At 35.4% G+C, this 18,520-nt stretch overlaps 1 protein-coding gene across 1 annotated transcript; it reads left to right on the forward strand.

The window, feature by feature from the left end:
* The first annotated feature begins 299 nt into the window (after window positions 1–299).
* Window positions 300–1,119, forward strand: LOC115965473 (zinc-finger homeodomain protein 10-like). Its single transcript, XM_031084704.1, has one exon. It carries the CDS (start codon window positions 442–444, stop codon window positions 973–975), a length of 534 nt encoding a protein of 177 aa, XP_030940564.1. The 5' UTR covers window positions 300–441; the 3' UTR covers window positions 976–1,119.
* Window positions 1,120–18,520: the final 17,401 nt, after the last annotated feature.

The raw sequence follows: 18,520 nt of genomic DNA on the forward strand, positions 1-18,520 counted from the left end.
TGGAACTTGAGTGCTTTTTTTTTTTTAAGTTTGATCGGTCATAACTCGATTTTAATAAAATCGAGTTTCAAAACATGAACACGAACCTATATAGTTTCAAAACAGTGGCATATTACCAAATATTTTAAAAAATAGAAATAAAAGGCTAGAATCCTCGCAATAATAATCATTGCCGTACTCTCTCTCAGTAACAACTAAAAATAACCACGACGTTGCACATACACAATACAAGTAGATAAAAAGCTTTTTTTTTCTTTTTTTTTTTTGTTCGTAAGTAGATAAAAAGCTACAAAGCGTGGACAGTGTATAACTGTATATATCCTATCTATCCTAGCCACGAAGGGCAAGGAGCTTGATTGTAATTTCAAACCCTCCTTTGATCCATTATATAGTATCAAACAGGATAGAACCTTTGAGAGACAGAGAGACAGAGAGAGAGAGATGGAGGGTGACAATAACACAAATGATATATACAGAGAGTGCTTGAGAAATCATGCAGCGAGTCTAGGCAGCTATGCCACAGATGGCTGTGGAGAGTTCACGCTAGATGATACCTCTCATGGAAGCCTACAATGTGCAGCATGTGGGTGTCACCGCAACTTTCACCGCAAGGTCACCTATGTACCCCCACATGGTAGAGGACTTGTACTCAGCTGTACTAGCCGTGACCCTTCTGCAGATACCACCACCGCAGACCTCATGGACTACAGTGGCGGCAGTGAGCTTGGGGAGAGGAGCTCTAGCAAGAAGAGGTTCAGGACCAAGTTCACACCAGATCAGAAGGAGAAGATGCTGGCATTTGCTGAGAAGCTTGGGTGGAAGCTACAAAGGAAGGATCTTGAGGATGAGATTGAGAGGTTTTGTAGAGGAATTGGGGTCAGTAGGCAAGTCTTCAAAGTCTGGATGCATAATCACAAGAACTCTTCCTCTTCATCTTCTGCGTCCACAGGCAATGCCTCATCTCTCACTCAGTAGAGAGAGAGAGAGAGAGAGAGAGTGAATAATTTTCTTTTTCTTTTTCTTTCTAATTGACATTTGATTGTTATTTATCCTTAATTGTTTTCTGACTAAGGAAAATATGCAGCTCTATTATATATATATTTACTTTCTTTTTCTTAATTAACATTCATTGTCTAACAAAAAATGTGGTGAATCATCTAGGCCAGTTACCATCCAGGAATTTTGGGATGTAGCACTAAATTTGGTTGAGATGATCGATGATAAGTTGTTTAATTCTCATCCATACGTTTGTGACATTTTGATCTGATTTTTAAGATTTAGTTTTTAAGTCTTTAACCGGCAGTATGTAATGGCGAGTGGCGACACACATTGGACAGGAAGTCCATCCTATACGTTCACATATTGTGTGAATCACATATGGAGAAATTCAATGAATGAATTCTTCTTAGCACAATGATTGTCCTTATTATTAGTTGATTAAGAACAAATTAACGAACTTGTTTCTTGATTGATATATGACAAAAATCAACATAAAAAGAAATTCGAACTTTCATGATAAAATTCAGGTTGGAATTACACTTGGGCGTAAACATCAAAATTATTGATTTTGTTCTATTTCTGCTGAGAACTAACAGCTATGCCAAAATGCTTAACCCCCCTGTTCCATTTAGCTTAAAATTCCCTCTTGTTTTAGTCTCGATTTTCAAATCCTCTCGGCCTATTAGGGGTTCGGTCAATATGATTGTTTTAATCTAGTTTGGAAAGGCTATATATATATTCTTTAATTATTCAATTGTTTGAGGGATAAGTTTGTCAAATTTTTCTAAAAACAAGTTGCCCTAATTTTGATTTATAGTCGAAGTGTTATCAAATTTTTTTTTTTTTTTTTTAAATACTATACTTGATTTTATGTTAAATTTAAGAACTTTAAATTGTATTCATGAATACTTATATATTTATATATATTTATACATATATACCATATCAAATAACTTTAAATGATATATAGGAGTGTTTTGCAGTTTTGGTGCTTATATTTTTTTGGGGTTGAACTTACCTCTAATACTTTTTTAACTGAAATCTCTTTTTGTTTTAATGAGAAACTGTCACATTATCCACTAACTAAATAAAAGGTGAAGATTAAAACCTACTACCACTTGCCATTGTGTATTTAATACAAAAGGAGACCTCTAGTAAAAAAAAGTACTAGAGGTAAGCCAAACCCTTTTTTTTGTTCTAATAATAGGTAAATTAAAAATATCACAAAAATAGAATTTATAACTTTGATAGGCATGCTTGACCTTGCATTGCCTCATGCCTTATTGGAAAAAAAAAAAAAAGAAAAAAAAAAAAAAAGATCCTCAAAGAGAGCTAGCTCATGACAGAGATATCTAAATTTTAATTGATAAGCTATGAAAACAAGTTTCTTTCTATAGATGCCTTTAAAAAAGAAAAAAAAAATTCATACCCATAGATCGGGCAATTCTATATCTAACAACTTAGCTAAACATGCAAGACATATTAGTGGTTTTTTTGTTTGGATGGAGGATGTTCCTCCACACCTTCCCTCTGTTCTATTAGCTGATTTTTGCTGACCTTTTTTAATTTAAGTTAAAGGTCCTTCTCAAAAAAAAAATTGTTTCTTTCAATTGTAGAAATTCAGAGTTATTTAGGCCTTGTATGTATTTATGCTGTATTTAACACTATTTTTTTTTTTTTTTTGAGAGGGCTGTATTTAACTTTAGTTAATACACATGATTTGTGTGTGACTATACATGTATCAAAACAAGTCAAGAAAATTCTAAATTAACAAAATTGGAACTCAAAAGGAGCCTACAACTGCTAGAATAAAGTATACCCTTATGAGATCCATGCGATCTCCATATATTTGCTCCATTTACAGTGTGAGCAAGGCATGTCTCCCCTTGGTCTAAGCAAATATAAAATATTCAAGGCGGCTCCGAGAGAATGGAGAAATTTGACAAAACTTTATATGTTTGATGTACTAAATATTAATTTGTGCCAAGATTTGACCTCTTTAAGGCAAGGATAACTCGGAAGCATTTCATGCCCGCACGTTGCTTGATAGCTAGCTGTGATGTTTTTTTGTCTTTGAATATTGGAGAACATATTGGTTTTTCTTTTTTGCTTTTTTGTTTTGGGTTTCGGAAATTCAAGTAGCAAAGCAGAAACCCATGAGATTAATAATATGGCAGACTTCAAATTTATTATAAGTCCCTTGTTTCTCTATTCTATCTAAATACAGAAAAGTCGATAGAGTTGAAGAATCCCATCTCTACTGGTTCAAACTCCACAAACCTAAATGCCAAAATAACTGCGTCCACCACAAAGGAACCACAACCTTTTTAGATAGACCACAAAGAAGCTGGAAGTTAGTGTGTTTTCGTGCGACGGAAAATGTGAATCTTTTCTTTCTTAAATTCTATTTCCCATAATTTCATGATCCTTGTATGTTTGTTGGCAATTTATCAATGTTCAAATATATCGATTTTCTATTTTGTAAATAAAAGATGCATTCTTTCCTAGGTACTAATACATACATACACACATATATACACACACCAGTCACAAACTCATGTGATGCACAAGAATAGCTATTGAATGGAAAAAAAAAAATCCATTAATTTCGAGGTTTTTTTTTTTTTTTTTTTTTTGAGAATGAATTAATTTTGAGCTGGAGCGAGCAAAAATGTATGGAAAAAAAAACGATATTAAAAGAAATAGCACAAAGTTTTATTAGTTAGGCAGAAGAAAATAATGTTATTTTATTTCTTAGTTCTCTATGGAAAGGAATAAGAGACAAAATGTTGCATTTCAGGTTTAGTTTGTGTTGTATATATAGGAATATACATTATAAATTGTAATATATATACCAAAAAGTGTCTATTGACAAGTCATAACCTTTCAAATTTGATATACCAAAAATGGCCTATTGAAAGGTCATAACTCTTTATATTGAATATACCAAAAAGTGTCTATTGAAATGTTATAACCCTTCATATTAGATACATATATTAAAGGTGTCCATTGAACGAAAATGTGCCCATTGATTGAAATGTGCCTATTGAATGAAAATGTATCTATTAACTGAAAATATGCATATTAAATGAAAATATGTCTATTGAAATGTCACAATTCCTTGGGTATAAATTGCGGTTCATATTCAACTTCTTCTCTTTTATCTTTCTTAGAAACACAAGAAACCTGTGAGTATTCTCTAAAATTACTATTTGTAGAACCCAATAAACTTGATTGTGTAAAGTTGTAATTTACAACTATATTTTATGTTGGCTTTATTCCATGACAAAAAGTGTTGTAATTGTATAAATTTGTTTCCTTGTATTTTTTTGGGATTTTATTATATTGAGTTTAGTATTAAGTTAGTGAAGAATCGAGTATAAAATGAAAAATCAGTGGATTTCGCGAGTGTCTAGTTAGAAGCTAGCCCTCAAAGTAGCCTGAAAGTTCAAATATGTGTATAAACACCCTTGAACGTTTAGACCCTTAATTTACAACTTAACCAATTCAAGCATTATGTCAAACAACTAGTGTGCGGAAAATGAACATAAGCTATAATATAGAATTGGAAAAACTATCTAAGCCAAATTAAAAATCACAACCACAGCAGAAAATAAAAGGCAAAGATAAAGGGAAGAGAGATGCAAACACAAGGACAACACACAATGTGTTATTGAAAAGGAAACCGAAGCCCTCGGCGTAACCTCTCCGCCGCCCTCCAAGCGGTCAATAATCCACTAGAAAATGTAGTTGGGATACATGAACAGCAATAGACCTTCCAAGCCTAATCTATCTGATGTACCTAAGCCCTCCAAGCTTCTTGCTCCAACGAGGTTGCGCCGAACCTTTTTCTTTTCTAGCTTACCGGACTCCGCTATAATCCATAGCATCTGCCATCCTTGGCATCTTCCAATACTTCCCAAAACTCCAAAAACACTCAACACTCTAAATGGGTGTAGGTAGTGTTTGGATAGAAATCTCCTCTCAATAGGTATGACAATGAGAGAGGGAATGAAAAGAGACTACAAAGATTTCTCTCTAAGAATGAGTAGCTCTCTCTAATTGGGTGGGTGTTTTAAAGAAACCTCTCTTAGGGTTTTTCTTTCTGAATAGCCACACATATTTTGTGGGAATGAGGGCTATTTTATACTGGTGTGAGAATGAAATGCGAACATGTCAGTTTTTCCAAAACAGGGCTGGCTGGCGACTTGACTGAGTCGCGAGTTCATGCCGCGAGCTAACTGAGTGGCCAGTCTGGATTTTTGTCCTGTATTACTCCAGTTGGCATGACTGTTCAGCTCCCCTGCATGCTCTGCACATGTGCAACTTTTGGCGGCTTGCAAGCCGCGAGCCTCCCGCGAGATCCAGCCGCGAGTTCCTGCTTCACTGCACAGTCTTGAGCATTTCTTCACACTCTCTCACACACTACCCTTACATGATTCCCACCTAAATATAGGGTTTCTAAGTGCTGTATTACAAGCAAATTTGTCACGGAATAAAGCCAACACATGGTTGATTAAATTCAACCTTACAATCTCCCCCTTTGGCTATTCCGTGACAAAACACCCTAAAACAGACTCTAGACTTAAACGTGAGTTTGGGAACAATGGTAAAACTCACTCACACCTAAATCTAGAAATTGTGAAGCTCTTGAATCATATGACCATGAATCTCCTGAAACACAACAATACACCATGATCATTGTATGCAGAAAAGTATGAAATGCATATGAAACATGCAATATGTGATCAAGCAAAAATGGAGTTAAGAAACAAACCATGGCTAGATCAACAAAGCAATCACTACAAGGTAGTGACCACAATGCTCATTCACACTTGGAATGAACACTTGAACAAATAAGTAAACAAGCTCAATGCAAGTCACTTGCATGTTTTACACTCAACCAATGCACAATACACTAAGTATATGCATCTAGGAACAATCCTACAAGGGCACAAGAGTGATAGTACTTAACAAGAAAATCCATGACATTTAGTTAAAAATACTGATTTAACAAAGTATAAAAAGGCTACATACAAGCATGGTACAGACCATAAAGCCTACAGATATAGACTCTAAAAGCTTACAAAAGCAACATGGGTACAAAACACAGAATACTGAATATAAACTTAAACAATATAAACTAAAAGTGCTTAAAGTTTCTCCCTTTCAAAGTGATGAGAAGTTGTAATGCACTTGGAACATATATACTTGTAACTTGAAACACTTGCACAAAACACATTAGACCCTCAAGGTAAATCAAGTAATGAAAAGACAAATATAATGTAACAAGTAAATTACGATAAAGTAAACATGATGTGAAACATGTGAGCAACTTGATCAAACACCAAACAGTCATATAGAAATGACTACAATGATCACATAGTAAAGCAAATGATCATCCGAACATGCATTCAATGGAACACAATAGCATAGGGATATATGCATGTCCAAAACAAAAACATGATGCGATGAGGACCACAAAGCATAACTCAAAGCACCCTAAAGCCAACAAGAAAACAAACAGAACAAAGTTTTCTTATTATCTCAATGTCTTCTCCCCCTTGGTATATGCATCTCCCCTATGGAATAACTCTCCCCCTACAAATGTGCATGAGAAATAGAATTTCTCCCCCTAACGATGTGCACAAGAGTCATATAGAAATGACAAAACACTCCGGTATACTCTCTAGAGTATACTCTCCCCTTTTTTGTCAGGAATAGACAAAGGGTCAAGGAGAAACGAGGGCAAGAAATGAAGGAACGAACAAAGATAATGATGCATGAGGGGTGAGAGATGAATGAGAAAATGAAGCTCAAATCAAAGACAAAGTAAAATGCTACAAAGCATAAGGTAGACATGACATGCTAGGATGAATAAGCAAGGTCTAGACCAATGCATGACAAGGGTAGCAAAGGTGTGAGCAAGAGGTGGTTGTGAGCAAGAGGTGGCTGTGTGCAATGCATGACCAATGCAAGAAAAATGCACATGTGGGGTAAGGTGTGTTAAATACACAACCAATGAACCAAACATGTTCCTAATGAAGAAACATTAGAAACCCCAAAGTTTGGTACTCATCGGAATCCAAACAAGCGAGAAAATGTCTAAGAGGCATTTTATCAAAGACCTAGCATGCACACAATGAACAATAATGTGAAACAATGCATGAACATCATGAAATCCATTCTTAATACATGTTCTATCTCCCACAAAGGGCCAACATCCAATGCAAATCAGTAAAAGAAACCAAACCCATGAAGAAATTTGACAAAAATTAAGTTTTCCCAACCCCTATGATAAAAATCCCAACCAAGAGCACAAAACTCTCCAAAACATAATCCAAGGATCAAAAATAATGAAAAGAATTTATAATTACCTTAGAAATGTTAATGGAATGAAAAACCATTTAAATTTGGTTAGGTTTTGATGTAAAAATATTGAAAGATGGGTTTTAGAGAGAATGGGAGAGGTTTAAAACAAGTTTCCCACAAAAAGCCTTTTAAAAAGCTATTTTTTGGGCATTTCGTGACTGGGCGAGTCGCAAGGTTCAGTCGCGAAAATTTTTGCGAGTCGCGAGTAAGTCGCGAGCAAGCCGCGAGTGAGTCGCCAAAAGCTTCTGGATGAACTCACGACTGGGGTTTCACAACTAGCAAGTCGCCAGCTGAGCCGCGAAAAACTCTGACACCTGTTTTTCAATACAGAACATGTTTAAATAATGAAAAATAAAGTAAATACTAAACATGATCACAAAGAGTGATAAAAATCACTTCCAAAAACATATAAAATGATCAAAAATCTTTTTGGATTAATCCATATAAGATTGAGCACACACACATCACATTTAGACAAGTACAATCTAACAAATGAATAAGACATTCATTGAACATTAGGCAAGTGTGTTGTGTGTGTGTATCAAATGTGGAATAGTCCTTAGTCTAGAGTGAAGCTTCAATGATCAATTCAATCAAATCATACACAACTAATACTAAGTCAAGTGGTCTATCTCAATTATAGAAATGAACATATATGACCTCCCACAAGAAAATGATTACATAAGATTGAAGCTTTTCATTTGGCTTCTTACAATTCATATCATTTGATCATTTTGAATCAATACAACTCATTTTGAGCAATACATCTCATTTTTGAGATTGATGCCTTAAATTTTTTATATTTCAATTTGATGAATAGGCCTTTGGCTTTTTGGGCATCATACATTTTCATATAAGTCGCTTTCCCTTTTTCCTAGTCGAATACTAGTATGTGCGCCGGCTTTTGCAGCTCATTATCTCTTTTCATTTTGAGATTTACATTTATTGAGCTCTTTAAGCAATAAAAATAAAAGAGTGGGAAGAGATATAAGCACAAGTCTACACAAGTATCAAAACCAACATGACTATTGACTAATCATTCACGACAAGCTTGAAGATCGATTTACAACAATCACATAAAGATGTCAAGATTTTTCCCACAAAGATATAAGTGCAAAACTAACAAGCTAAGCTCGTAAATGCACAAAGCCATTTGTACAAAGGTACAAGGCCAAACTCACATGTGATATGTGCTCAAACATATACGATCAAACTTTTTGAATTTTTCACTTTTTATGTGGTTTTGGATTTTTTACTCACACAAATCTGAAATATAAAAGTAAGATAAAAAACAAAACAATGCATACAAATAAATGCAAGATGCACAAAATGCATGAAGATATGACATTTAATGCAAAAAGGGTCCTACAAAGATCGAAAGAATTAGATCAAGGACCAAAAGAGCAAAAGCTCAACCATAGGAACCCTTCCTCATCCAAACGGAATGATTGTTTGGAATGAGTGTCTCATGGGAAGTGAGACGAGGGTTGGAAGAATGAAAACCGGAGATGCACATAGACAAGGAGGTAAGAGCATTAACCACTTTCTTCAACAACTTACCATTTTCCATCCAATCCGGTTTAGCTTTCAAAGCACAACTTCCAAAAAGTTCAAGTTTCTCTTTTCTTTTGATTCTCTTAAGAGCTTGAAACTTAGAGCAATGGGGTCTTAGATGACCAAAGGCACCACAATGGTGACAAACAATGTATTTAGGTCCATTAGACTTTTTGGGAAGGGATCTAACAACAAAGGTTTGTTCTCTTTTTAACTTGGGGCATTGGGGTCTTATGTGACCGATCACACCGTAATGGCGGCAAATAGGAACAAACTTAGATCCACTCAATTCCCTAGATTGGGACCTAAACAGAGGCTTAGGCTTAAGAGCCTTTCTCTCCACTTTTTGATTTCTTTTGTATGGAGGAATGTACACCGATTTGTCCTTTGAGGTAGAACACACAATAGGCACAAAATTGGGTACCACAACATGATTGCAACATATATTTTCTTCCATTTTAGCAACAGGTTCAGCAATCAAACACTTGGCATGCATCTTAAGAGATTCATTTTCAGATTTAAGATCATCAACAAGTTTGTTAGACAAAACAAGTTTAGCATCCAAGTCCTTATTTAAACATTCAAACTCTTTCAGCTTTTCAAGAGAAATTTCAGCAAGATTCTTATATTTCTCAACCAATTTACTGGATTCATTGAGTTTAGCAATCAAATCATCCTTTTCACAAACTAACTTGCTCAAATTATTTTGAAACTTCTTAGCTCCTTTCTTCAAGAGTTTGTCAACAACACCCATAGATTCAAGTAACATGTCATCACAATTATGAGGATTAACACTCATAGAGGCATTTTCACAAACACATGGCATGTTACAATCAACAATATCCATAGAAGCATACAAAGCATTATCCATGGCAAAACACACAAGGGATCAAGGATCACACTTAGGTAATAAAACCAAAACAAGTGTACCCGCTCTGATACCAATTGAAAGTTCAAATATGTGTATAAACACCCTTGAACGTTTAGACCCCCAATTTACAACTTAACCAATTCAAGCATTATGTCAAACAACTAGTGTGCGGAAAATGAACATAAACTATAATATAGAATTGGAAAAACTATCTAAGCCAAATTAAAATCACAACCACAGCAGAAAATAAAAGGCAAAGATAAAGGGAAGAGAGATGCAAACACAAGGACAATACACGATGTGTTATCGAAGAGGAAACCGAAGCCCTCGGCGTAAAACCTCTCCGCCGCCCTCCAAGCGGTCAATAATCCACTAGAAAATGTAGTTGGGATACATGAACAGCAATAGACCCTCCAAGCCTAATCTATCCGATGTACCTAAGCCCTCCAAGCTTCTTGCTCCAACGAGGTTATGCCGAACCTTTTTCTTTTCTAGCTTACCGGATTCCGCTATAATCCATAGCATTCGCCATCCTTAGCATCTTCCAATGCTTCCCAAAACTCCAAAAACACTCAACACTCTAAATGGGTGTGGGTAGTGTTTGGATAGAAATCTCCTCTCAATAGGTATGACAATGAGAGAGGGAATGAGAAGAGACTACAAATATTTCTCTCTAAGAATGAGTAGCTCTCTTTAATTGGGTGGGTGTTTTGAAGAAACCTCTCTTAGGGTTTTTCTTTCTGAATAGCCACACATATTTTGTGGGAATAAGGACTATTTATACTGGTGTGAGAATGGAATGCGAAGAGTCAGTTTTTCCAAAACAGGGCTGACTGGCGACTTAACCTCGCAACTTAACTGAGTCGCGAGTTCAAGCCGCGAGCTAACTGAGTGGCCAGTCTGGATTTTTGTCCTATAGTGCTCCAGCTGGCATGACTGTTCAGCTCCCCTGCATGCTCTGCACGTGTGCAACTTTTGACGGCTTGCAAGCCACGAGCCTCCCGCCAGATCCAGCCGCGAGTCCCTGCTTCACTGCACAGTCTTGAGCATTTCTTCATACTCTCTCACACACTACCCTTACATGATTCCCACCTAAATACAGGGTTTCTAAGTGCTGTATTACAATCAAATTTGTCACGGAATAAAGCCAACACATGGTTGATTAAATTCAACCTTACATAGCCACATAAGAAGCACATGACTGAAAGCTAAAGAGTCATACCAGGCTGTCAGTTTCGTGAGTGTCTCATGGGTAAGACCTTCCCACAAGGTACATTCTGACCAGTGGATTTTTAAATGTGACTTTCTTACCATTCACCCATACTATATATACCATCATTACCCACAGAAATTGTAAGAAGGTCATTCAAAGAGAAAAACCCTAGATAGGTTTTCTACAACACACACACCCATCTTTTAGAGAGACAGCTACTCATCCTTAGTGAGAAATCATTCTAGCCTCTTCTCCTTCCCTCTCCCATTGTCATACCTTGAGAGGAGATTTGTACCTTTTCAGAGTATAGAGAGTGTTTTGAAACTCAGGAAGCTTTGGGGTTTTGCCAAAAGAAGCTGGTGAGGCTTGGCAGATGCAATCGGGCGTATTGCGGGATCCGGAGAGCTAAAGAAGACAATGCTTCGTTAAGTCAGTTGGTAGCAGGAGCTTAGAGAGCTCAAGTACATTGGGTAGACTTGGCTTGGAGGGTCTTTTGTTATTTGTACACTCCAACTTTATTCTCTAGTGGATCGATTTACTGCTTGAAGGGCAGTAGAGAGGTTTTTCGCCGAGTTCTTCGGTTTCCTCTTCAATAACACATCGGCGTGTTATTTTGCGTATGCATTCTTCTTCCCTATTCCTTTAGCTTTTATTTTACTACTGTGATTTGATGAATATGGCTTAGAATAGTTATTTTGTTTGTTCAATCACATTTACTCTATTCCGGACTTAGTTTAAGTTAAAGTAAAATCAACCGAGCCGTAATTTTAATTTGGAGATCTAAACAGCTCTTGTGTTTTCACACAAATTCAAGCTTTCAGATTGTATCCTAGGATCAAATTTATAGTAACCCTTTAACAACTCTTGTGTGGGGGCAAATATTATTTAAGGATAGCATTCAATTGTGCTTCCAATTCAATCAAATTTTCAATTTGTCTACTAGATCATTTTGTTATTTCATTATATTACTCCTCTAAATTCCCAATAGTTTGGACAGTTGATTTTTTTTTTTTTTTTTTTTAATAAATCACATCACACTCCTAGTTATTTTGTGGTTAGAAAATACATTAACTCATAATTACGATGAATGAAAAATATTAACCTTTAGAGAAAAAATAAAAAGTAGAGTGCTAGTGGAGTTGGAAATTTGGAATACAAATTTTATGCCTCATTTTTGGAACATTTTGCAACTGGTACATGGTAACAACAGCTGTGTGAGTTGTAATTATGATGGAGATTATGTCTTAATTTTAATTAACTTTCTCTAGTATCTATTAAGTGCAACATGTTATGTTTCAGAGAGAAGAGAAGATGAAAAGTTTACAATCTATTTAAGAGTTCTCTTTTTGAATTCAAAAAGGTAATAGAGTAGGAGTCTTTTAGTTTTGGCTTCAATTACTCTTTTCACCTGTTTATGTCTCTTTTTTAAAAATTATATTTAACTAATTTTAAATTTAATTAGTTTTGGATGCAGTAGTTTTAGGCAAATGTTTTGCAAAGAGTGGAGGGGAAAATTTACAATCAGCTCTAAGAGAGTATCAATCCATTCAGTTTTCAATAGTTTCAAAGTAAGTTCTGCATGCTAGGTGAATGGGTCGCATAAAACATGGTTTAGTTCTTCCTGGTTGTGATTTGTTTAGGTTTTTTTTTTTTTTTTTTTTTTTTTGTTGTTGTTGTTGAATTTGTTTTGATGAATTTAGAAATTCAGAATATAATTTTTGTAAATTATTTAAATTTTAATCATTTATTAAAAACTTAATTGAATAATTGTTGAGGACCAAAATTTTACATGATAGCCCATTCCATGAAAAATAAGGAAAGACCATGGGCCTTAACAAAAAAAAAAGGCTCAATTCATGAAGTTAAGAAGGACCATGAAGGCCCAAAGTCCCAAAAAGAAGGAAAAAGAAAGAAATAATAATAATAATAATAATAATAATAATAATAATAATAATAATAATAATAAAGAAAAAAAGAAGAGAATCTCGGTCAGGCCAGAGGACATGCAGTAAGGATCTAAATCAGGCCAGAGGATATGCAGCAAGAAGAACATCAAGGCCCTAGGACCTTGATGTGTCCTTTTGAAGCCTTGAGAAGAGGACCTTGGCTGACATATGAGAAAACCAAGGTGTATGTTTAGATTTTTAGCAAAAAACCATTAAAAAAAAATCCAGCAAAATCAAGTATTATCTTTGTAACCCATGTTCCAAGCCTATGGGAACCCAAGTGGAAAGTAAGGGAGAAGTGGTTTGGTCAGTAAGGGAGTGATTTCTAGTAAAAGGAGGATCCTAAAGGTTTCCCTTGGTTCATATATTTGCTTGGAATGCATGAACCAATGGAAAACTCAGTTTCCCCATGTGCATGACACCTCCCCACAATTTCCTCTCAATTGTCATTTTCAACTAAAGCTGTCATCCAATACATTGAGCAGCCCACCTACTCCTTTGACTTTCCACGAAGGAATCTTTCATTTATAACTAAATCCAAATGCCCCTTTTGAGTTTTAATTTCCTAATTAAGCTAAACCTCTGCCCAATGCACTTATTCAAATTCCAGAGGACATGGTTTTACCCAGCAGACCAAGGACGTCCTCGCCCAGAGTACCAGACCATGTCCACTATAAAAGGAACACTTAGGCATAGGAGAAAAAAGGGGGGAAGAGAGGGGATTCAGATGGAGGAAAAATGGGAGAGGTTAGAGGTTTAAAATATCATTCTTAGAGCTTTAAGAGCCTAGCAAGGGAAAGGGGAGAGAAAAGGAACAAAATAAGAGAGCCAAGGTAGAGGAATTCGTCCCATGTCCTTGAGATCATTCAAAATATCACTTAGCCTCCAAAGAAACATATGCCAAAACATGCACACATCAGATATCACTCTCTCTCACAAAATCCTCATCACCTAACTATCTTGGAAGGCAATGCCCAAGCCAAGCTACTTGGACTTGAGTTCCAAATCCCACAAGTCTTGTGCAAAAGCACTAAGTCTGTGAGAATTGGGGCTAGGATCCTCGTGGCTGAATCATTCTCATGAAATTCATTTACATATATGTATATGTATTAAAATGTATGTCCTAATCTAAGAAACTAACAATTATTTGAAGATATGTGTATTGTATAGTGTGTTCTTATGTAGGTGCTATAAAGGTAAAGGGAAATGGCAAAACTCCATTGCATAATAAGCATGGAGAAAGATCTTATAGTCCAAGGAACCAGAGATTCTAGGTTCCATGGATTACAGGCCTAGTACCCCTGGGAACCACGACATCCTGCTCAGGGTACCATAACGTCACGCTTAGGGTACCATGACGTCACGCTCGAGGAACCAAGTGGAGGAACTCTTTTAAATGTTCACACAATAAAATATAAGCCTTTAATATTCTATTTCAATCTCCTTCTCATTGTGAATATTATGAATAATTATTTTACTTATTTCGTAAAAGTAAAGGATCATTTTACGACACTAAAACACTTATAATGGTATTTTATTGCTTAGGAGGAATTGCATTTTTTGTCTTGAGGAGCTTTATGTGACTTGCGCACAAACCGGTTCAGCAATAACTTATTAGAGCCTATAAAAGCCTTTGAAAAACTTCCTTAAAATTCAAAAAGGGAGAAAAGCGGGAAAACACTATCCAGGATCCTGAGACAGACACTAGAGGATATACATGGATTCAAAGGGATTCAAACCTCATAAGTCTTGAAAGCCTAAAAGAGCTATCCAAGTTTGTGACTTTTGAACTTATTTGGACCTTGTAACATATCCCAGTGTAAAAAGGACATAATGTAATAGAAACTCAAGAAATAATGAAGCATTATTGATTATTCTGAGGAACCCTGACGTTTTATTCGCTTTTTCTTTTTACTTATATTATTCTTCACTGGTCCCTACTGTGCAATACGTATATATTTTCTATGTATAAATGTGTATGTATTGTAGGATCCATGTTTTGTGCATAACTTGGTTCGTAATCAGCCCAATATAGCTACGGTGAACCAAGCCTAATCCACCAAATAACAAGTATTAGGCCCAGGATCCTTGTTTCTACTTGGGCTTGGGTATTGTCCAAAAAAGAACCCACACAATAATCAATGAAGATATAATTTTTTACAAAGCATAAAACAACATAATTTAACATCCTAACCCAACCCACACAGCATTATGTTGGTTTCTACTCGTGTGGGAATTTGGGATGTTGAGTCGAAAAAACCTAACCTAACACATACACACCCCTAGTTTTAAGAAGAATTCTAGGCCACAGATTTTTTTCTTTTTGGTGTATGGAAAATAAAAACTAATAGATACCCTCATTTGTAGCCTTCTAAGCTATAAGAATACTCTACCATTGAGCTACATCACCTTAATAATTAAAGCATAAAAACATATATATATATATATGTGTGTGTGTGTGTGTGTGTGTGTGTGTGTGTGTGTGTGTGTGTGTGAGTGAGTGATTTTGTATCAATAAAATTAATAATTTGATCAATTTAATATTAAACAATTATGGAGATGCGATGTATCGATCCTGTTACCCTTCTAAAGCTATAAGAATACTCTACTATTTGAGCTACCACCCCTTAGTAATAAAAGCATAAAAACCTATATATTTTGAGAAATAAAGTACGATTGGAATGTGTAAAGTTTGGGCAATGAAAGGGTTACTTGGGATGTGTAAAGTCTTAAATGTTTAAAGTCTATAGAGGAGATGTATATCCATAAGTGTGCTTATTATTGCTACCTTATACCCATAAAATCTACAAGCATCCTAAGGTTATGTGTGTGTGTGTGATTGGTTTACTATATGTTGAGGTTCAAAATATTACAAGATCCAAAGTAAATGGGCCCTCAAAACCAAGGAAATCCCAATCCGTGAGCCAAGGTTTGGCCCATTAAGAATAGGCATGGCCCATTAAGAATAGGCAAGAGGGAGCCCAAGTCCATGATTGGGTGGGCCTTAGGCCTTAGAAAGGAAAGAAGAAAGCAAAGGAAGTTTGGCCCAGCCTTATGTGAAAGGGATCCCTAGGAGAACCCAGGAGGAGAAAGGGACTGGACCATACCTTGGGACAACCAAAGCTAGGAGGGATCCTTGGGAAGAGCTGAGGCGGCCAACCAGGATGTGGATGGCATAAGGAAGCGTGCCATTAGGCACGGAGAACAAAGCGGTCATATCCCATCAGCCACCCACAACCCAGAAGAAGGCTATGCAGCATATGGTGGCTAAGGACCAATACCTAATAGGAAGAACCAGATCCTTGGGAAAAGTAGAAAAGGGTGAACCATGAATGAAGGTGGCTGGGGATCTTTCAACATGACAGGGATGAATCTACCTATTTGAAGAAAAAGGACAAAGGGTGAGGCAGCCAAAAAGAGGCTCTGAAAAGTCTCTTTAGAAGCTTTAGGAAAAGGAATAAAAGATAGCCTCATTAGGACCCCCCAAAAGAGGAAGGTCAGCTGGAAACTTTTGGGAGGGAAACCTCAAAAGAAGAATGCAATGAGAAATAAGGAAAGGACCAGCCACCAATGTTACTGACACAGCATTGGTTCTGGTACCCAGGGCAACAAAATGAGAGAATCAATGGCATACCAAAAACCCTAGAAAGGTACTATAAAAGGAAGATTAAGTCATCAGCAAAAGACATTTAGCAACTATTAATTAGAGCATAAAAAGAGCATTAGAGAGATTCACTAAGCTTCAGAAAAATAGAGAGAAAAGAAAGGCATTGTGAAGGATCCTACAATAAGTGCTTAAGGATACACTTGGATTCAAGGGGATTCAAACCTCACAAGTCTTGGAAGCCTAGAAAGAGCTATCCAAGTCTGTGACTTTTGAACCTCATGGCATATGCCAGTAAGAAATAGGGTTCAATGTACTTTAAAAACTTAAAATAATGAACTATCGTTCTATTTTCTGAGGATCCCTGATGTTCTTGCTCACATTTTTCTTGATAATTCCTTTACTGTTCCTCAGCCACTTATTTTACAATATATATGTGTGTGTGTGTGTGTGTGTGTGTGTGTGTGTGTGTGTGTGTGTGTGTGTGTGTATGTGTTGTAGTGCCCATGTTTTATGCATAAATTGGTTTGTAATCAGCCCAACACAGTTGCGGTGAACCAAGTCTAGTCCACCAACCACTAAACATTATTTTCTTTGGAGGCCCAAGATCCTTATTATTTGGGTCTAGGTACTGTCCAAAATAGGAACCCACACTATAATAGTACAGTTCTAAGAGATATCAACTTAAGATTGTGGATAACCACTAAAATACAAGAATTTATATATATAACACATGTAGAATCACTTCCTTTTTATGATTCTTTAACACATTCCAACAACCAATTGTAGTTTTAATGAAACCAACACAATCGATATGGAGAAGAGTCTCATACAATACTAAAGTTTTTTTGATAATACAACCATGACACTCTTTTTCTTGGTGTGTTGGAGGTACAAGTGAACCAAGCCATTTATAGATAGTTTGAGATTAGCTCGTAAAAACAATTTATTTATATTAATTTTTTTTAGTAAACAAGCCAAATTCAAAAATAATAATGTATTAATGAACAAGCTTGTAAACATACATGCAAAGGTGGCTCGACTTGTTAATCAAGATGGTCACATGACTACCATGACTTGAAATTTTTTTTTTTTTTTTATATATATATACCTTTAAAAAAAATTTAATTAATATGGATTGCTGACTACCTTAGAAAAAAAATCTGGACCACCCTAATAAAAACTAGAACACCTTAAATAAAAATTTGAGCCCATTAAAAAAAAAAAATTTTTGATTTCTCCAAAATTTTGTTCCACTGAAGGTGGAATAAAAAATTGTGAGAAATGATTTATAACCAACATTTCACACACTTTCACAAATAAATCCTAAATGACAAGTTGTTATTTGTTGTTACTAGTGGACAAAAAAGAAATTTCAGTGGTAAGTTCAAATTAGAACCAATAACAACTTACCATCTAGAATTTATTATAAAAATGTTATGGACATTGTACTTCTCAAAAATTGCCCAAAAGCCTAAATCATATGTTTAAGTATGATTTTTTAAATTGTGTTTTTAAAAGGCATATTTTTATATCACTATTTTTTTTCTTCTAATAAGCACACATTTTCAAATAGCTAGTCTTTTAGTGCTTGCTTTTAGTCTTTAGCTAAATTTGTTGGATTTATGTGATATATTTTGTACATACGCATATTCACTAAATCAATGTCTAACTACTTTTTTTTCATGAGAAATGTCTAACTACTTTATTGAACATGATTGATATAATGGTTGAATGCCTAAGTTGAAAATATTGAATGAACTTATAGTTTACTCTTTATTCTTTTGCTAGCACTATGGAAAAGTTTCTTATAAGGAGATCACATGTATTGCAAGTTTCATCTTCTAAGAAAATTCATATTGACTTGGATAATCTTTTTTCATATCCTATACTATGAAAAAATGTCTCATCTTTTCATACTAATGATTAAGATGAAATAAGAAGAGAATATTTATAAAGAG

Source organism: Quercus lobata, chromosome 10 (assembly GCF_001633185.2).
Source record: "Quercus lobata isolate SW786 chromosome 10, ValleyOak3.0 Primary Assembly, whole genome shotgun sequence".
Classification (NCBI taxonomy): Eukaryota; Viridiplantae; Streptophyta; class Magnoliopsida; order Fagales; family Fagaceae; genus Quercus; species Quercus lobata.

What these genes read in the sequence shown, in the direction of transcription:
- LOC115965473 (XM_031084704.1), top strand. Translation starts at nt 442, where the DNA reads ATGGAGGGTGACAATAACACAAATGATATATACAGAGAGTGCTTGAGA.